Source organism: Carex rostrata, chromosome 25 (assembly GCF_964058835.1).
Source record: "Carex rostrata chromosome 25, lpCarRost1.2, whole genome shotgun sequence".
Taxonomy (NCBI): Eukaryota; Viridiplantae; Streptophyta; class Magnoliopsida; order Poales; family Cyperaceae; genus Carex; species Carex rostrata.
The window spans coordinates 6,652,912-6,674,331 of NC_135942.1; the positions used below are offsets into that span (position 1 = coordinate 6,652,912).

Genomic DNA, 21,420 nt, shown 5'->3' on the forward strand with positions numbered 1-21,420 from the left:
GTCGTTACTCTTCCCTTCTCCAAACGCATCTCTCTCTCTCTCTCGAGAATCTCACATGATCTTTTCATCTTTTCTTCGCATGACCATTAGCAAAAAGCTAACCCTAGATCCGAACTAGCAGATCGAACAAGCTACCTTTCTCCTCGAACCACAATAACTCGTTTGAAGCGCTTCTTCCTTGTCCGAGCTGATTGGAACGGAAGCTGGGGCCTGTCGGGTCCTCTGGACCTCCGTTGTGGTTTGTAGCCGACTCGTTGACCTTCTCTAGGTTATCTTTGTTCTTCCGAATTTGTTTACTTAACAATCTTTGATAACTTAGTTGAGTACGTATTGGGAACAGCTTGTTAGTGTATTACAACGATTAGGCCTAAAGGGAACTATGTCTTTTTGTTGAAATGTCCATTAATGTGCTTAATTTGTGAAATTAGGAAATCATGATTGGTCAATTTCATGTTCTAATATAAATTGTTTACTGGGAGTTAATTCAAGCGGGTTTAGGGTCTGGGGGAGTCAATGTGCTGGATTCACTATAGTAGCACCTTCATTTTTCCAATAGTCAGGGATACTTTCTACTTTTTAATTAAATTCTGCTTGTCAGCCTTGATGTTGGTAATATCTTACGGTAAAACAAAAGGGTTTATGCTACCTGAGGATTGAATTGGATTATTATCATCTTTTGAACATTCAGAGATAAAAGTTAGAAGTTGGAACTTTGGGAACCAAACAAAAAATGGACGATGAATAATTTACTCAAGAAATATGAAAAAGAAAAATTGACCCATATTCATCCTGGAAGGCTCAAGTACTTGAATCGATCTGTGTAGATACCTGAACCAATAATCTGATAAATTTTCTTGTAGTTCTACATGGCTTCAACAATATCTACACCAAGAGGCATATCACAATCAGGTCGTCTTGGATCGTTGGATTCACCACAGTCATGGCCATCAGTAGTTCCTTTCAATGAGCCTGAAATTGACAATATAAGTAACACTGATGAAGGAGCGGAGCTGTTGTCTGTTTCCTGGAACCAGGATTACGGATGCATTGCTGTGGGGACAACCAGCGGATTTAGGATCTACAATTGTGATCCCTTTAAGGAAACATTCAGGTGCTCTTCATTACGGGATTTTGCAATTTAGGCTTAGTGTCCCTCTGATAGTGTATTTGCAAGTAATGTCAGGTGCTTTTATATTTTTTGCAAGTATCATCAACTATTAGATTCCATTGATGGACAAATATTTATTCTACTAAAGGTGAACTACATTTGTGCAGCCTTGGTGATCCTTCTTTTTTCTAAGGCCTTACAAATGTAGGTTGTGGTTTTCTTTCTTGGATTAAGTTCTGAACACTATATTTGTAAGTGACCAGAAATTGTGGAGTATTACTGTCAAATGGGAGATTTTTTTTAACCTGCTTACATGACAAAAATGTGGTTATAATTTACAAGATTCATATAGGGAACTATGCATGCTGGTTTTAGCATAATAGCAAACCAGTACTGTTTGCCTAATTACCCAATTGTGGAATCATTCCAACAGGAGGGACCTGCAAGGTGGTGGATTTGGAATAGTTGAGATGCTGTTCCGTTGCAATATACTTGCCCTAGTGGGTGGTGGGTCCCATCCACAGTACCCACCTAACAAAGTGATGATCTGGGACGATCACCAGAGCCGCTGCATTGGTGAGTTTGTGTTCCGCTCTGAGGTCCGTGCTGTGAAGCTCCGCCGCGACCTTATAGTGGTTGTCTTAGAACACAAGATCTATGTATACAACTTCACCGACCTTAAATTGCTTCATCAAATAGAGACTGTGGCAAACCCGAGGGGTCTGTGCTGTCTCTCATATGACCCCAACACATCAGTTTTGGCATGTTCTGGGTTGCGCAGGGGAGAGGTGAGAGTAGAACACTTCGGACTGAAGGTCACTAAGTTTATCAGTGCACATGATTCGAATATTGCTTGTGCAACTTTGACTGTCGATGGGCTCCTTCTTGCTACTGCGAGTACTAAGGGAACACTGATTAGGATTTTTAACACCTTGGATGGAACCCGGTTGCAAGAGGTAAATTTTTTATTTTTTATTTTGCCCTTCTATTTTATTTTGGGCATTAAATATGCAAAGTCCTAGTTTATGAGCAAGTAGGGATGAATTGTGTAATGAAAGGATTTATCTTACTAAATTATCTTGTTATTGTATATTGTATTATTGGGCAGCAACTTATTTTCTGTTGATTTAAGGGCTTATATCGGAAATCATCTATTACAGGCTTGACGGTTAAGTAGTTGTCTGAAATTGAGTTAAGGCCTGCTAAGTGGATTTGAATGGTACTTGGACTTAACTAACTCTAGTACCTTTCTCTAATGATTTTTTGAATGACTAAACTCCATACAGGTAAGAAGAGGATTGGACAGAGCAGATATATATAGCATTGCACTGTCTCAAAACGTGCAGTGGTTGGCAGTGTCAAGTGACAAAGGAACGGTGCATGTTTTCAGCCTCAGAGTCAGAGTAGCTGGAGATGATGCATCTAACCATAATGCAACTCCTACCATGGCTCATTCTCCACAGATGACTCATCAAAACTCCTCCAGTTCACTTGACGCTCTCATGCCTCAAAATACCGGGACCAATACCAGCTCATCCCTGTCCTTCATGAGAGGTCAATTTTTGTCTTAATGCATTTTTTCGTATTTGAGGAAAATTTTGCTGGATGGATGTCTTGTGCCTGAAAACTATTGGTCATAAAAAGGCAACACCTCAAAATATTAAAAATTCTTGTGTCAATTGTGGGGTACAGAGGTAAGTACCCTCAATTTAGGGATCTTGTATGCTCTTTTCTGTTTTCAATGCTATGCCGATAGTTTTCAGCTGCATACCAGGCAACTTTTCTTTCTCACATATTTAATTAAGAAACTTTGGATGTCTTGTTTGATTAAAAACTTGTAATAACTAATTTGAAATTGCAATCTCTCTTTTACAATATGTTAGGTGTATTGCCGAAGTATTTTAGTTCAGAATGGTCCTTTGCACAGTTTCACTTGCCAGAAACTACACGGTATAAGACTGCTTTTGGAGCTCAGAACACTGTGATGGTCATTAGCATGGATGGAAGGTACATTTTATCTCAATTTTACATACAACCCAGTACATTCTTCTAACAGCGCTTTCAAATACTCGGCCAAGAACAACTAGCCATTATTCTAAAAAATTACATGATGTGTGCAAGACTCCCCACCCTGAACCTCAAAGAACCCTTTCTGTTGTCATAATCCATTCAAATGAATGAATTTGAAAGTATTGTTACTTTGAATTCAAAAGTACAGAGAAAGAATATTAGCTATTCTACCCGTAGTGACAAATGAATTATTCAGGTTCGGTTCGGCGAGGTTAAAAATTCGTGATTCGGGAATAATTCGGGTATAATATGGGAATGATTTGGAATTATCCGGACCAGAAATCTCAAGTCTTGCAAGAGAGCCAAAAAAATTAGAAAAAAAAAAAATGTTCTGGAAACAATCCGGGAAAAAATTGCGAATAATTCGTAAAATTTGCAAATTATTCGGGTTTAATTCGGTCAACCGAATAATTTGGCGTTCGGTTCAGCATCTCCCGAAAAACGAATTATTCGGGTATAATTCACGAATTTGATTCTACCCTTTAGGAAACATGTGAAGTTACAGGTACCTTTCAAACTATATTGACTCCATTGATTCATTAAATTTTATTGGTTTATTATTTAATTTACAAGTCCATGTGTTTTTCCACCTCCAGTTTCTACAGATGCTCTTTTGATCCAGTGAATGGTGGGCAGATGGTCCAGAGAGAATTCATCAGGTTTCTTAATTCTGACATCCAGCGACCAAAGCCTATGCCCTGATATAAATTCAATATCGGATGCATTAAAATCCTTGTAAATAGAAAGCTGAATACTAAGTTTGTGTACATATATATTGTGGTTGTGGATAACTGTAAATTACCTGCATCAGTTTATTGACTTGGTATTTAGGTTCTGGGAACTGATTTAAAAATCCATTTGGTTGTTTGTGGTGTCTTTCATCATCATCTCAGGTCTTTCTAAGATGCGAGTCAGGGGCTTAAGTTTGACAAATTCAGTACATTATCGTATCAACTGATTCACGTTGGTGATACACGACGTAGTGATTAAAAATTCAAGAGGCAATATTTCGGCATTTCAATGTGCAACTTAGTGTAAATTAAAATCGATCTAACGTGTCAAGAGAGCTCAGTGTTTAGATCTACTTCAGTTCAACGTTCAATTCACAGGTAATAATCAGTTCTTCTTGATAATGATATGTTAAACGGGATACATAAAAATGTAACTGTCAAAGTGTCAATACATTATACATTCAGTCAATCTGTCGCTCTCCATTTTAATTGAACCGCGTGAAAACTTCAATTAATTTAGATGACTAGACCGATTGCTATAAGTGGTGTTACTGGGTTGATAAGACGCGTTTACTAAAGATCAGACAGTGCGAAGTTAAAAAATTGATTATGACATGTGGTTCTGATTCTGAATAACAATATATTGCTATAGAGTAGAGTATGACTAATATAACATCAGTGTCATTTCAATCTATATAACATCAACTTCAAAACTTATCAAATTAAGTTCAAATGGTGAATTCAAACCGTTCAAACTAATTTACTTTATGAGTGATGCGTTTACATGCAAACTTTTTATATTTTCAAGTTATTTTAGTATCAAATCAAGCGGCAAAAAATTTGAAAAATGAATACATGTAAACGCACAACTAATAAAACAGATCGATTTTATTTTTACATAAAAAATATGGAGAATCTTTTATTCATAAAAAAATATTATAAAATAAGAGAAAGAAATAGTAACTCAATTTTTCGGACTGTAGAAAGACTGGAGGAAAATTTTCCATTTAAAGTATTTTTATTTATATAAATTATTATAAAATAAGAGAAAAGTGTACCTCAGATTTTCGGAATATAGAATGACCGGAGCAAAAAAATTCCGATTCAAACAGAAAAAATTCCTCCGTTCTTTCTAAAATCCGAAAAACTGTGATACTCTTTTCTTCTCTTATTTTATAATAATTTCTATGAATAAAAAAAATCTCAACAATATGGTCTAATTAATTAAATCTTCGTTGCTCTTTTTTTCTTTTTAAAAGCTTGCTAACGCTGTCAAGCACTCTAATCTGGTTCGGTTCAGATGAAAGACCAGATCAGTGTTGTAAATAATGGTATGCGGCCGTTGGACAGACTGGGTACCGCCAAACAATTAATCGGTATCTCTTACATTAATCAGAATTATGCGGAAAATTTAACGTTTTTATTAAATTTATGTATATATATTAAAATTTATTAAAAATAATTAATTTAACTCATTAAACTTATCGAATAAACTTAATTTCATTATTATAACATGACACTACTCTTGTTTTTTTTAACGCATAAGCACTTTACATGTGTCAGTAACACATTTATTTAATGAAAAAATAAATTCAAGAGTTAAACTTTTTTCAAATACTAATAACATATTATATGAAAGAAATAAAACATTCCAACATAAAATCACTAAATTTAGTTTATAATAACAACTTAGTTTCATAAATGAATATGTCGTACTAATTAAAAAAATTACATCAGTAATTAGTAAGAAAAATATATGATAAATAAATAGAAGAAGAATTAATCAACTTTAAAGTAAGTAAGAAGAAAAAACATATATAAAAAATATTGATGTATGTTCAAGCACAAACAAAACTGCAATACATGATTTATAAAACTTATTATCACACACTATCACATAAAAAAAAAAGTCAATGTGAAAAAAAATATTTACTGAAATAAATTCAAATAAATAGAAATAAACAAGAATAAACGGACGATTAAAAGGAAAAACGGCCAATTAATCGGAAAAATGACCGATTAATCAGAAAAATCCGCAAACAGTCATCCGTTAAGTGTATTCATAATGGTTTAGCAGCCGTTAACGATTAAATAGCCAATTAAACGACCGTTAAGACCGTTTTTTACAACACTGGATCAGACAAGCATGTGACCCCGAAAAATATAAAAAAAAATCAGTCGGTTTATGCAGAAAACCAATGAATCATTCAAAGCATGTGTCCCGGACGGATTCAAATCAGCTGAAATCCCAGATGCATGAACAATAACCCTGAAATTCTGAATCCAACCGTTGAACTGTTTCGAGATGCGTGCACAAAAAAATCAGTTGTTCCGAGATCCGTGCACAGAAAAAGTTGAACGGTTGGATTTGGAATTTCAGAAATTTCAACGGTACTGTTCATGTATTTGAATTTCAACTGATTTGAATCCGTTCCGGACTCATGTGGCTCATTTATTCTTTTGAGGAGAAAAAGGTACTGAGCAAAGATTGTAGTTCACAATTATATACAATTATTTGTATTTTTGTAATATTTTTTTTTTAAGCAATCACGTTTGAGCATTATTATTTTAAAATATTTTTTTAAGCAATCACTTGTTGTACGGTAATCCATCAGGTCAACTCTAAAGAGCAGCACGAGACAACGCATAAGACTTTTATCATGATTTTTAATTATAAAACTTATGGTACAATGAGATGCACAATTTCAAATTACTTGGAAAGTTAGGTAAGTAGCTAGCGAGAGAATGAATTAAAAAAATAATAATAACTACCGTGCGATTGCCCGATTTATGTTTAGTCAATGAATTTTGTCAAACAATTTCACGAATAAGTGAAATAATTTCGCTACATGCATTCAGCGCAGGATCGGTCTTGAAAATTTTGAAATTCATATTAGAAAAAAATTTGAACTCTTTATATATATAATTTTTTTATTTTTATTTTCATGGGTCACAATTTTTTTTAATTGATTCATGTCCTTATATATACAATTTTTTATTAATATGCTTTATATATATAAAATTTGAACCTTAATATTTATTTATTTTTAACATATACAAATTAATTTTTTTAATATATAAAAATTAAAATTTCTTTTGGACCTCTTTGGATTGTTGGAGCTCTAGGCCATCGTCCTGGGTACCCTGCACATGAGCTGAACCTAATTCAACGAATAAAATTGTCTGAAGTTTATTGTATATATTATAATTGAAACATTTTTAAAGTGACATAACCTATAGCTAACTAATGAAGAAATTTAAAAAAAAAACTACAAGACGTAACAAACATATCGATTAAATTCATTTAATTGTCTTCATCAAAATGATAACGAATTAACCAAAACTTTCACCATGATAAGATATTTAGGAGTAAAGGTAGACATTTACAAGCTCTTACATTCATCCACACTCTCAGCTTAAAATTATGACACGAACGAGACTTTTTTTACTACACTAACTCTTTCAATAATACATATGCAATATATTGAAGGATATCAAGTGCATCTTTTAGTCTCGTTAATTTGGAAGCATGTCATGCTTGAGAGATTGAAAAAATGTTAAAGCCTATAAATATAATTCTTTACGCTTAAATATCATATAATAATGGAAGTTTTGGCTAATTCGTTGTCCATATGGAGGAAGACAACTAAATCAAAATTAATAAATTTAATGAAATATTCTGTTCATGTGACTCACATACTCATGATATTAATTTTTTTTTTATGAATGGTTTTTTATTTTATATTATATCTTTCCATTTGTTACTAAAATTAAAATTGTAATAATTGCACTCTATTTTTAGTGAAAGTATCAATTCCAAAGTCAAATCGTATAATGCTATTACAAAAATTGTTTATCTGAAAATAATCTTCAAGATAACAAGTTCTTCTCACAGAAATTGTTTATCTGAAAATAAAAATCAAATCGTATAATGTTATTACAAAAACGAACTAAATAAGTCTTAGAACGTACTATCTCACAAATCGCAATTAATGTACAAAAATTAATACATTATCATAAATAAAATTTCATGTATGTTTAATGATTGTTTTGAACTCAACTATTTTTTTTTTTGGGTATAAGTGAAACTAACAAAAAAATAAAAACATAAAAACATAGAGGGTTTTTCAATCAAGAATTTCACTTACTTACTGAGATGGGAATGAGATTCTGTGCTCTTCAAATCTCTACTATTCCTTGCTCTTCTTTCTATCTCTCTCCTCTTCTTTAAAGAGAGATATAAAGAAAGGGTCCTGCTATGCACTTGGAAAAAGCAGTAGATCGTGATCCACTGGGATTGAAAACTATGATATCATTGACGACAATCCCTCCTGCGTGGAAAAAATAATCGAGGTTTATTGGATTAGGATTATGGTGGAATTACAAGTAGGTATGAAAAATTTAAATTAGTGGAGAATGATAGGTTTTAGAACATGGTAGAGAAATATTGCGGCGGATATATTAGGGTTGATGTTTCCTTTGGAATATATTGACTATTTATAGATGAGCGATAATAGGTTTAACAATATAAGAATTTGGCGGCGGATTTTCTAGGGTTTGGACATCGATCTCTACTTTCTAAAAGAATGCTAATAAAACATAGGCAGTAAAAGGAAATAAAAAGATTAGGGTTAGATTTACATAGCTTCTAGAATAATCGATACAGTCGGAGATAGATTTTTGTGGGCCTACTATATATGCATGAATAATAGGTTGTTGTGGGTAGTCTAGAATTAGAGTAATTGACACATCTGGTGTATGTTGGGTTGGGCCGATTTTTTTTCTAAGCGTGAGGCTTGCCACTTATAGTGTGATTTAATTCAGATTTGGACAACGTTTGTTGTTCATTAGGCTGGACAGTGCAAAATTTGTCTGAGAATATATATATATATATATAAGGTCTGTCTAAATTGCTGCTGGCAGCATTTCGGCAGAGGTGCTGCCGGGGCTATATTTAGCCGTGTGATGTCCAAACAACAAATCCAAACCGTTAGATGTTTAATCTATATTATAATCTACTTGGAGACCAAATTTTACATTTTTTGGAATTTTTTTACTATATATTAAGCTGGTTTGAAAACCGCTGATTTCAGTAAATTTCTGCAGCATTGAAATCAGCGGTTTTCAAACCAGCTTAATATATAGTAAAAAAATTCCAAAAAATGTAAAATTTGGTCTCCAAGTAGATTATAATATAGATTAAACATCTAACGGTTTAGATTTGTCGTTTGAACATCAAAAAATAGAAAAAACAATGGTAGCACCGCCGGCAGAAATGCTGCCGGCAGCAAATTAGCCACAGCCTATATATATATATGCTCTTTTTTATTTATTTATAAGCCTATTTACATAAATTTTAACAAGTGACAATCAATTCAAATAAACTCATCTCTTGAAATTTCTTTATGGAACTTTTTACTCATTTACTTACCTATTGAACGATGTAGGTTTAGTTATAATATTGATACACTTGTCTATTATTAGATTTTGATTAAGTCAAAATGTATTTTAATAGGTGTCAACAATTGTCTTCCTTCTCCATATATATTTGTGGAATTTCATAAAATGCACATTTGACTAACTATCTCAGACATTTTATTTGAATTAAAGGTTATGTTCTTAATTTGTGTTTTTATAAGGGGTAGGTTATATGCTTCAAAAATCACTGATTAGCTGGTAATTTGGTTGAAAATCTCTCTTTTTTTTCAAAAAAAAAAAAAAAAAAATTGAAAGGTCAAGATAAAATCTTCATATTGAAATTAAAATATAAAAAATATTGTAAGATTTATTATTATTATTTAGATAGAATAAAAGTCATCATTATTCTCGGATAGTCAATTTTTTTTTTAAATTAATGAATTTTCTTTCTGTCTAACAGTTAGTACGAAAATAAACAGTCAATAATAAAAATATAAATTTGCATATACTCATTTTTTGAAAGAATTTTGGTATTAAGTTTATGCTTCGTTTGACAACAACACAAGTAAAAAAGTACAATTTTTTAAGTTATAATTTTGAAACATGTATTGATTGAAAATAATAAGAAATAGATCAAATTGGTTTGCAAACAACGTGCTATCTGATTTTGATTTTCCAAAAGTTCAATAGCAAAAATCTGCAAATTAAGTTTTTGTTTCCAGATAAATTTTGTAAATTTCGATAGAGCAAAATTATTTATAATATTTTAATTTAAAATTTAAATTCGACAAATATGCAAACATAAATCTATGACCAGTCAATTTGATCGAATCCTTAATTTAAAAGTATCGCTTTGAAAAATGGTGGATCCATGACCCTAGAACTCCACTTGGTAGCAGGTCATCCGATTAGATTCGGTCTTTTTAAAAAGTAAAAATAAAATATTATTGAGTCGGTCAATTTTTTTATGATAGTGAATGTGTTCTTATAATAATTATAATTAGATAGTTCAAATCAGATTTAATACGAATTCTGATAGTGATTTTAGTCGACTGGTATAAATATCATTTTCCCTTCCATCACAATGTTGCCACTGCATACCTACTTTTATTATAATACAAAGGGTGTATGCAAGTGGGCCCATAAATATATCTCACACTTTACTAAGCCACAGAAGATCTCTGTAAGACTGTAAGGTCAAGCGCAATCCTCTGAGATATCTCAACTTTTGCGTGACCGACGTGTCCGGTGCCTATTCGGGGGTGATGTAGGGGGTCAGTATTATGTGTGCTTCGAGATTCGTGCAGAACGTATTTAAACGGTTGGGATTTTTCATAAAGTCACGCAAAGTTTGAGATATCTCAGAGGATACGAATTCAAGCGGAAGTGCGCAACGTGGACGGCAACAGTTTCCTCTTTTCCACCCGGAAATCATAATATCTAAGGTAACTCAAATTTTGAATTTAGATCAGGACTATTCAATCTTTGTCACGATTGTGGCAATTCTTATCGGACGGTATGGATTTAAAATCAAAATTTGAGGTACCTTAGAGATTGGACTCTTCCGGTCCGGACAACCATTATTTTTCTCCTTTTTCGCATTTCTTTCCACAATACACGGTAGAAACTAGAGCCCGCATCGTCTGCATTAACTCAAAAGAGCATTTTTGAGTTAACGAATCTCGACCGTCTGATTTTGAACGGAACTAATCGGGTCACAATCTATAATTCGGGAGGTCTTTAATATTAGCGTAGATCTAGTCAGCACGGGCTTAAAGTAGATCGGACGGTCCAGATTCATTAACTCAAAAGATTCCTTTTTGAGTTAATGCAGAGGATCCAGTGAATTCCGTACGAGGGGAGAAGACCTGAAAGTCTGATGAAACATTGAATTCGCTGCCACCGTTTCTGTTTTCGAGTCAATTTCGCTTTATCTTTTCGAATTTTTCTCGTTCTCGAAAAAGAATCGACGTGTACAAGTAGTGGGTCTTGTGCGAAGTCTTTTCCCAAGCACACATCACATCCTTGCTGAATCCGTGTCCCCCCAGGTACCTGAGGTGCAATTGATAAAAATAGACGGCCCAGATTAATTCCATTCGGGTCAGCTGTTGAGGCTGTAGGGGATTCACTTTGAGATTCGTGCCAAGTTTAAATGAACGGTTCAGATTCACCACTTGTACCTCAGGTACCTGTGGTGATACGGATTCATCCATGCTCCCTACACCGAAAGAGAAACAAAAAATTAAATCATATAAAATACCAGGGATTCGCGCGAGGGAGGGAGATTCTAGACCTATCTACCCTTCTTTCTAATATCCCTTTTGCTCGTCTCTCTTCTAAGTTCTAACATATAATTCTTAGTTATCCCCTCCTCAAATTAAGAAATAATCTGTCATCTCTGCAAGCCTTTCAGTTTGTTTGGAGGTAAAGTTTATGCTTTTTTCTTTCTTTTCTTTTCTTTTTTACGTCTCCATTGGAAAAGAATCTGTTTTACTAAAGAAAGCATATAACTTCGTAGTAACAATACGACTAGTGCATTCACTAACTTGTGTTCTTATTTCTGCCTTTTTGTTTCACCTTGTAATGACACTTGGGTTTCTCTTTCAAGTATTTTCTAGAAACAGAGAAGAGAATTCGGTAAGGGAATTGCCATTGATGGGATCAGAGGAACCAGAGGGATTTGCGCTTGCCCCCTCTTTGGAGGCGGCGAAGTATGTCAAATCAGAGAATGGAGAGTTGCTGACAAAACCATTCCTTGATGTGTGCAGACTTCTCTTCCCTGTCATTGGTACGATCTTTGGTTCCAATTTCATTGTTCCTTTTTTGAATTAGTAATTGTATGATGATCATGTTTGAATTTGTGGTTGGGTAATTTTTTTTTTTTTTTTTTGACAAAAGTGGGTTACGCCCACCAGTTTCATTAAGAAACTAATACTGTTTTTTACCAGTTCCATGGTCGTTATTGTAGATTCATTATTCTAATTTTTGTTGTGTATTAAACAAAGAATAAATTACTCTTGCTAGCCATGTAGCTTGCTTGTTGATAAGGATTTTTATTGTTATCTAAAAGTTAGCTTTTGAAGAACTTTTTTGGCAGATTCCCAAATTTGATCATCAAGCAACTTATGTATCATATTTCATTGATCAGGATAGTTTTGTTTGCCAACAATTTTAGTTATAAATTAGAAAAGCTGGTCATCATAGTAGCTTGTACCAAATTAACTGCAGTTTTGTTTTTTTCTTTGGATTAGAATGATATTTGTTTTGTCAGATCAATAAATTATATGTAGCACGGTCTCTCTTGCAATAACTATTCAATGCTGACATAGCTTGTACCCATTAATCACATCTTAAATTCAGCTCTTTTTGATATTTGATAAATTAAAAATTATAATTTTTTAAAAGAAGACCTGAAAATTGGTTCATTATTATGTGATAATTAATTTTTCAAAATTTGAGGCATGATTCCACCTTCCTTTGCTTTTGTTAGTTGGTACATCATATTTTGTACATTTTTAAATTGCTATCCAGTTAAAAATTTAAATTAACTAGCCAACATGATACTTCTCTATGCAATTGTGTAAACTCAATCATTATAGTGATTATGCGATTGATGAAGATTCCTTTATCTAGATAAGCTTGGACCAACTTTGTCTGCTGTGAGGTGTGATGTAGGAAGCAACCTATCGGTATGAGCTCAAAAACACATTTGCTCTAATAATTAATAATTTGCTCATGTGATGATGCTATTTAGCAACAGTTGTTTAAATGGTACTTTTTCAGAGGCTGGATGCGTTATACACTTCTGATCCTTTAAGATACACATACCTACAAAGTATCGTGCAAGCAGAGATTCAGGCCAAAACAGCCAAGAAACCATCCAGTTGCAGTAATGGACTGCTCTGGTTAACAAGGTAAGACATCGAAAGCATATGTTGCTTGGTTTTGAAAGGTATTTTGTTGCATAGAAGTGGAAATGTACCTCAGATTCAAAAAAGAAAGATTTAAGAAATGTACTTCAGATATAATAAATAAAGAAAAAAAAAATTTCTTCTCCATACAATTAAGTATTACAGTAACTATGTCTGTGCTGATATATGCTGGTTATAATCTGTCTTATTTGTCAAATTGCAAAGCAGTTCCTCAATCCTCAGTGCTCGTAATTCACAAGTAATTTATTTGGACTTTTCAAATTGTTCCTGTCGTTCTTTAGCTTAACAGAATTACAATAAATTATTCTGGTGAAATAACAGAAATGAGCTGACTATGTACTTTGAACCAAAAATTTAAGAAACTAGACATATAGATTCCACTTCTACAAGGATTTTGTTTTGCAATTTTCTGGAGTATGCTGAAGTGAAATCATTCAAAACATCAAGATTTTGAATTGAGTTCAGTTTTATCGTCCAAATGATTTTTTTTACAATCTTTGGAGGAAGGATTCTCCTATTAGTTTCTTGCAATTTGGGGAATTCAATTAAATTTCTTTTATGCAAAATTTTCTTTAGAACAAACATTAATAGTTGCAATTTGGATCATAAAAAGCTTGGTTCTGTTGTCAGGGCAATGGATTTCATGGTTGAGCTTCTGAGAACTGTGGTAGCAAATCCTGAATGGAGCATGACACATGCATGCACCATTTCTTATAACAAGACTCTGAAGAGGTGGCATGGCTGGTTGACAAGTTCTAGCTTTATGGTAAATTATTTTTTGTTAGGGTTCAAATAGCTTCACTTTGCTTCCAACCCTTTTGGTCTACTAGGATTAGTTATTGCTGTGATAATATGCTAGTGTTACACAACTGATGGTATAAAGTATAAACAGCCAATTCTTTGATTACTGTACACTTTTGGTTGGATTAATTACCAGTATGTATGCAGAAGTTAATTGCTTGGCTGCAAGCTTCTCTGTGTTTTTTTTTGTATGGTTATCTGTGCTTGTGTGCATAGTTTAGTGCACATGTCAAGGAATAATTTCAGAATTGTGGCTCCTTGTGTGCAAGGATTGATCTGATTAATTGCACAAATTATGAGTTTTTGCATGGTTCTTTATTGCAGCGAATCTGTACAAGTTTACAAAATTGAGTAAATTGCTATTGCATTGTACAGTACTGTTTTTTCAGAACTTCAAGAATTTATTGGATTCTATGTGTCAGAGTTTGAACAATTGAAGAATAATTGTTTGCAGGTTGCACTGAAAGTGGTTCCTCATAGGACAAAAGTGATGGAAATATTGGGAGGTCCAGATGCAAATACAGAGATTCAGAGGTTTTGTGCAGAATTTGTTCCTCTGTTGGAAGCAAACCATAAGTTACTGGTAAGTTCTTTTTTTTTTTTTATTTGTAATTTACTTTCAGCTTTTAAAGAGACTTGCAGAATTTGTTCCTAAGGATTTAAGATTGTGAGTAAATAATTTATGATCATTCAACCGAAAAATCTGACAGATCAACTTCAAGTGACCAACTCATAATAGTTGATATGATTTTCGTCATGGATGATGTGTTTACATTGCATGTCAACAAATTTCAGCATCTTGTTTTATACCAGATGAACTTCCAAATTATACAAATTTGAAATGTAAAAGTGTCAACTCGTGAAAGGATCAACATGACCAATTAGGTAAATCATTTAGTATTTTTAAGATCACGAGCCTGCTCAATTTCTGTTTGTTACCTGTTGGTTGTGAATTTAGAATTGTCCCAAGTGATATAGCCTGCCCAATTAAAAATGAAGGGAAAATTTCTAGTGTACCCATCAAAACTTTCAAAATAGCCAATATCCCCATCAAAACATTGAAATTTCTTATTTCCCCATTTCAAATTGAAATCCTTTCTTATCTCCCCATATGTTGATTAATTCTGAAAATTTAAATTAAAGTTATAATTTTAATTTATTTTGAAGTTTAAATGTCTATTTTGCCCTTCTATTTGGAACTAAGATCTCCTTTCTCCTTCATCCCATCTCTATGAAGCTCTTAAAATTCCCTTCCATGCTTCGAATGTACATCTAAAACATTTTCTTCTCCTGCTCTTGTATCTAAAACCTTTTCATCTCCATATGTATATCTACTAGTATCATACCCATGCGTTGCAACGGGGACATATTATAAGAAACAAATATATCAATGAAAATAATAATTATCCAAAAATTAAAACACATGTCAATAGAATATTTATATGATTCTGTATTTTTAATTAACTTTAATCGTGATCTCTGATAACAATTTGATGATGTGATGATTTTTTATTTTTAAGTACCAATGATATCAAATAATAGCTCGATTCGAATCTAATATCAAATATCATACAACAATTCAATATCAACATATAATATGATATCAAAAAACATAAATAAAAAATGTTATCATGTGTATGTATAGGATATACACACACACACACACATATTATAAGAAAAATATATATTCACACACACATTCCAATTTATACTATTCTTTGTTTCTAATTTAGAACACACACACACACATTGATATATTCTATATCAGAAATATATTTTAAATTGTCCACACCAATATGTATAGAAACAAAGAAAGAGAAATAAGGAAATAAAAAAAAAAAAAAGATTTTCATTGTGATCCGTATAAAAACGAAAAAAATAAGGAAACAATAAATAAGAAAATGGAAGGTGAAGTCTTCTCAATTGAAGATTAGAAATATGGAAACAAAAAAAATAAGGAAACAGATAAATATATCGCTAAATTTCAGAATTTATTCAATTTTAATTGTAACGTATCGTGTGACAGCATATGTAGTGGGCATGTTTTTAACTAAATTTAGATTTCTATACATAAAACAGATGCATTTAATCAAAAGAAGACAAAATATGTAATTGGAGAGCTGAGATCAAATCCGAAGTTTCATCTCTCAATCGTAGCCGTTGGCGGATCGGATACCCAACGTGCTTAATAATAAAATAGAGATAATGATTCGTGCCAGTGAAACTGCTCCTCATATCTTCTCTTGATCTACATATGAATATAAATCCCAATCTGTGACTCTTGACTCTCCTCTCTCTCTCTCTCATTTCCCGCTCTTTCTATCAAAAAAGGAAAGGAAACCTGAAAATACAAACTAGTTGATAGAAATGAATTGTTCTTTCTAATTGTATATATTACAATTAATGTGTCATTGGAAAAATAGAGAAAAAGGAGAGTGATGAGCTGTATTTCCCATCAAATAAAGAATAAAAATAAGGTTAAATCCATTGTAAAATTCTCATGACATAGTTGCTTGATTTATCGGGATATGGTATCTTCAAATTAATGTTTTATATTTCAACAGGAGCAAGAATAGGAAAGGAAAGAAACAAGAGCATATAAAAAATGGGGTGAAGAAGAAAGGGAATCGTAGAAGGGTAAAATAGGGATTTTAAACTTCAAGATTAAATGAAATTATAAATTTAATTTAAATTTTCAGAATTAATCAACATATGGGAAAATAATGGGGAAATAAGAAATTTCTATGTTTTGATAGGGATATTGGCTATTTTGAAAGTTTTGATGGGTACACTGAAAATTTTACCAAAAATGGAAGCCTTGATTTAATGCTAACCTGCTGACTCTCACCTTTCATTTGCAGGCTAGTTTTGGTCTTGACAACCTCAAGTCAATTTGATGCAACATGATCAATGCCATTAATCAAAATAGTTAGCCAATTAGTCTGGATTATATTTGTACAGGCTTATATTTAATTGGTACTTCATACTCTGTTAACTATGTAATTAGCAATGATTATTTTAGTTTTAAGTAACAATATTGTTATTATAATTATAAGAATTTTCACAACCAAAACAAAGGAGACTTGTGAATGGATCACATTATATAGGTGGAGGACAATTATGTCATACAAATGATCACGTTATGTGGGGTTACGGTGCGACTAGTTACATTTAGCTATTTTTTTTTCTTCAAATTTATGGTAATTTATTGAAAAAATTGCAAGGCAATTAAAATAAAGAAATGATTTGTAGCATTGAAGAAACAAATCGAAAGAATTGGAAGTGTAAAATGTAAGAACTTTGAAAAATAAATGGGCATCGATTCTTTGCTTTTGTGTATAATTAAAAAATTTCCATCAATTACTCGATTATGACAACACCGAAATTTTTTATTTACCATCTTCAAAATAAAATAAAATAAACAAACTAACTCTTTTTTCTGAAAAATTTCATATACACTAGAATTGCAGTTTAAAACTGTGGTATCAGTATGGAAGGTAGCGCAGTTTGAATATCACAATTCACACGGATTAAATTAGGTACGTAATTCGAAACTGCAGTACCAGTAGGTTAGTACCGCAGTTTCAAACAGCGGTCAAAATATAAAAAATAAATAAATTAAATAGTGTATTTTTGTTATGACGTAAATAAAAAAAAAATCGGAATTTATGGACTTAAAAGTATCCAATATAAGCCGAGCCCAATTCCATCAATCTCCAAATGGGCCTTAGAAATGGGCCTGACAGCTGTCCAAGACTCCAATTCGACCCAAGGAGGACAGCCGCCACATAAAACCCAAACCCAAGTGCGACATAATTTAGTCGCGCGAGAGCGAGGACGCGGTCGCGGTATTCTATTAAAGCTATCGCTTCTTCTAAAACCCTAAACCTAAGGAGGCGTGTCGTGTTTATTCATTCGTTCGATCCCTCTTCGGTGAGTTCATAATCTCTCCAGCTTAATTTCTTTTATATTTTAAAGCGGTTGTAATTTTGTCTTCAATTCGTGGATTTTAATTTTCTTTTAATTTTCTTTGCAAAAAGTGGAAAAAAAGAATTATAATTAGAAGAGAAATAAGTCATCAGGATAAAATTTATAGCCTGCTCTCTTGTTCTATGTTCAATTTCTGCACGGTTTAAAGAAATTACAATCTCGTTTTCTTTGTCTGATCTTTTTTTTATATATGTGTTCATAGTTGTCATTTAATGTAAATTCTTTTTCTTTTATTTTTTGGTCGGAAATAGGAATTTCAAACAGCAGGATGTATCTACAATTTTACATCAACGAAAATGGAGACAAAGTCTACACTACCAAGGTACCTGTTCACCTAATACTGTGCTCTATTTCCTGATAACAGTCACATGCTGCATCTACAAATAAAAATATATATGCCTTAATAGTGCCGAAGTTTAGTGTTCTAGAAAAGGCTGTTTTTATAAATTTTAATTATAGAAAATTAAAACCTCTAGCTACTGAGCCTTCTTATTACCATTTTGGTTGAAACCTGAACAAAAAAAATTGTGGTTATAATGCTATTTGAATGTTTGGTTAATGGTCAAATGATTATTTTGCCTAACTTTTGTAAGGTTATATCTAGCTTTGTTGTAGTAATGATTATTATTAATATGACTTCAAATTTAGCATGTGTGTGTTTTCTGCAACAAATATCTGTTTTATTTGCAATATTCTGGAAGCTACATGCCAAAATTTCCCTAGTATCAAGAATTGATTTAAGGTGCTTTAAATGTGTTATCTTATATAGCTTTATCTAGGTAATTAGGCAATATGGTTTCATTTACATATTGAATTTTGATTTGTTCTTGTGGCAATTTCTATGGTATATCCCTTTTCTAATGTTTATTCACCACTTTGTATTGTAGAAAGAGTCTCCTCTTGGGGCCGCAACAGAATCAGCTCATCCTGGTAAAAGAGTTATTTATGAGATGTTGTTTAAATGCCCTTGTCTTGTTTATACTTCCACAATGACGTTGGTGAAAATTTCCTGCAAATATTGGTATTCGACCAAAACTAGCGATAGTGACTGGTCTATGGGGCATCAAACCGAGCAGTACCAGTTGTTTTAGGTTTTATTCTTAGTTTGTGAGTGGGAGCTTAAAGAGCTTTAATTAGCTCCAAAATCCATTCACATAAAATTTAGAAGTACAATATGGAATGCCATTTTACTTTTCAAGATTGACAAATATGGTTATGTGTTTTTGTATTTCCCATATAATCTTATGTGACAATTCTGACTCACTTAATTGCAAATCATTGATATACCTGTTCCTCAAAACAACTGAGATAATATCATCCAGAAAAAGGATATGCCAGCCAGCTTGTGTTGTGACTGAACCAACAAAATCCTCACCATTCATCAACCGAAGTAAACAAAAAGCAAATAAAGATATCAGTGCATGAGTGAATAAATAAAATCACTAATGACAGGGTGCAAAGTATGCAGGGACATCAAGTTTGTGATATTGTGATTTCTTTTGTATCGCTAAATGCATAGTGTCGATGTTTTAAACATTTTTCTTGTTCTCTTGTTGTTGCCCAAACAGTGACAAGAGAAGTTTACTAATTTCATTGCATTTCTGAAGTATGTATATAAAATGGTGTACTAAGAAATTCTGTAATTTGGTGTGCAGCTCGATTTTCTCCAGACGACCCCTATTCCAGGCAGCGTGTTCTCCTTAAGAGAAGGTTTGGCTTGCTTCCCACACAGCAAACCCCGCTTAAGTACTGAAGGTATTGGCCATCACCACGCCAAATTCCAACGAACACCTTTTTAAAATTTAATATCATGCAGTGTTATCTTATAATATTAGAACTGTTATGAGATCTTATATGTTGTTGGGTGGTTGAGAGAGAGCGTGTTGGTGATTCTTATATGCTTTTGGTGTAGTACAAATCTATTTAAGCTTGGATTTAAAAACTGTAATGAGCAATGAACTATGGTAGTGGTTCTGTTGCATTGATTATTGTAGCTTTTTGTTCTTTTGAAGCAGTGGTTCTTTGTTACGTCCTATTCTTCTTTCGAGATGTACACTAATTTTCATCATTTTATTTTGTCTCAAAAGTTATTATATATTGTAATTTTTTTTTAGATCATTATTTGTGTTGTGATTTTATTCCAGGAGATTGTATTCATTAGTTATGGAGAAATAAAGCCGTGACCAATCTCTTAGTGTTTTGCAATTTGATCAAGTGACCTTCCAATTTTTTATCAAATGAAAGTCGTATTATATCCAAGGTTAAACGTTCGTATCATCCATTTATAAAATTTATCAGAAATTTGTATGCCAACTGGATGGTTATCAGAATTTTGTATGCCAACTGAATGGTTATCAGAATTTATCATAATTTGTATATGCACTAGTAACGTTTCAGCTTTTGAGTTTGCATTAGGCAGTGGTAATCAATATTAAACATTCTTTAGCACCAAGTTTTTGGTATTCAACTGGTACCAACTCACAACCCTGTTCGCAAATCATATGTGGTTATTTACATTTAACAGCAAAGACAGTCATCAAATTTAATGCCGGTAAAGAAGTTTAACTGCAGTGAAAATTCTGCGCCAAGATATTGTGTCTAAGAAGTAAGAAGTAGCCCTACCACTAGTCACTGGGGTGGGGTTCGTGTTGAAGTTCATTCCGGATTAACATTGACCGACTCAAATCTCATTCTACTATTGAGGTATTGCACTGGATCTGAATTTGTGTTCCCCCACCGCCATATAGAAATACGTCTAATTAAAAAATGTACCAAAACTCCCAAGTCTAGGACGAATCCATATCCTCTCCGGTATCGTAAAAAGAAATCTTTTACAATTATCATAATGACGGTCCATATTACTCAGCCGGAGCCAGAGCCGGTGCCTATTCAGGATGGCCAAGGGGGACAGTATTATTTGTGTTTTGAGATTCGTGCAAAGTTAAAAGAACGACCCGGATCAAATAATTGTAAAAGATTCCCTTTTGCAGTACTGCCGTACCGGGAGGATCTGAATTTGTCTAGGACAGGGCAAGTGGGATGAGAGAAACTGTGTTGATGAATGCACATATCATATACATAATACACCGTTGGCTCACCGCTTTGTCTAAGCGGCGAAAAATCAGGCAAAAATCCAAATGAAAATAAAGAAATATAAGGGCGAAGGGTTTTGAAGGTCGTTTAAGCAATCGACTCTCTCCTCTTCGTTGCCTGGAGATGGCAGAGCGGTGCTCTTCAATGGTGGGCGACAAGAGGCATAACGATAAAGGAAATACTATCGAGATATTTTGTTACGCTCATCTCATTGTGTTGGGTGTCGGACTGAAGTAATGGATCAGTCGCGAGTGCCATCTCTTCTTCGGCGATGGAA

At 33.0% G+C, this 21,420-nt stretch overlaps 3 protein-coding genes across 7 annotated transcripts in view; all 3 read left to right on the forward strand.

Moving 5' to 3' along the window:
* The window catches only part of LOC144543788 (autophagy-related protein 18c-like), a 49,002-nt gene continuing 27,582 nt past the window's right edge, over positions 1 to 21,420 (forward strand). Inside the window, exons 1-6 of one of the 2 annotated variants that reach the window (XR_013508075.1) lie at positions 1 to 268; positions 861 to 1,111; positions 1,542 to 2,064; positions 2,395 to 2,662; positions 2,992 to 3,115; positions 3,775 to 3,961. Coding sequence is in view for 1 of the 2 variants with exons in the window: in XM_078292189.1 (XP_078148315.1) it covers positions 867 to 1,111; positions 1,542 to 2,064; positions 2,395 to 2,662; positions 2,992 to 3,115; positions 3,775 to 3,880 (1,266 nt within the window). In the remaining variant the exon portion in view is untranslated. Of the gene's footprint in view, positions 269 to 860; positions 1,112 to 1,541; positions 2,065 to 2,394; positions 2,663 to 2,991; positions 3,116 to 3,774; positions 4,048 to 21,420 lie in introns of those variants that run through there. The other variant, XM_078292189.1, reaches the window with a different exon arrangement.
* LOC144543789 (glycolipid transfer protein 1-like) lies at positions 11,564 to 17,107 on the forward strand. Of its 3 annotated transcripts, XR_013508076.1 has the most exons (8): positions 11,564 to 11,751; positions 11,946 to 12,115; positions 12,961 to 13,016; positions 13,111 to 13,241; positions 13,890 to 14,025; positions 14,515 to 14,643; positions 16,625 to 16,697; positions 16,922 to 17,107. XR_013508076.1 is itself a non-coding variant. In XM_078292190.1 (7 exons), exons 2-7 carry the CDS (start codon positions 11,983 to 11,985, stop codon positions 16,955 to 16,957), a joined length of 621 nt encoding a protein of 206 aa, XP_078148316.1. In that variant the 5' UTR covers positions 11,564 to 11,751; positions 11,946 to 11,982; the 3' UTR covers positions 16,958 to 17,107. The 3 variants fall into 3 exon arrangements, 2 of the variants coding, with proteins under 2 accessions (XP_078148316.1, XP_078148317.1); XM_078292190.1 differs by lacking the exon at positions 16,625 to 16,697; XM_078292191.1 differs by lacking the exons at positions 14,515 to 14,643; positions 16,625 to 16,697; positions 16,922 to 17,107 and adding an exon at positions 14,436 to 14,504 and having other exon boundaries at positions 11,586 to 11,751.
* NOP10 (nucleolar RNA-binding Nop10p family protein) lies at positions 14,515 to 20,078 on the forward strand. 2 transcript variants are annotated; one of them, XM_078292195.1, is made up of 4 exons: positions 14,515 to 14,643; positions 18,302 to 18,372; positions 18,938 to 18,980; positions 19,706 to 20,078. In XM_078292195.1, exons 2-4 carry the CDS (start codon positions 18,319 to 18,321, stop codon positions 19,801 to 19,803), a joined length of 195 nt encoding a protein of 64 aa, XP_078148321.1. In that variant the 5' UTR covers positions 14,515 to 14,643; positions 18,302 to 18,318; the 3' UTR covers positions 19,804 to 20,078. The 2 variants fall into 2 exon arrangements, with proteins under 2 accessions (XP_078148321.1, XP_078148319.1); XM_078292193.1 differs by lacking the exon at positions 14,515 to 14,643 and adding an exon at positions 17,848 to 17,993.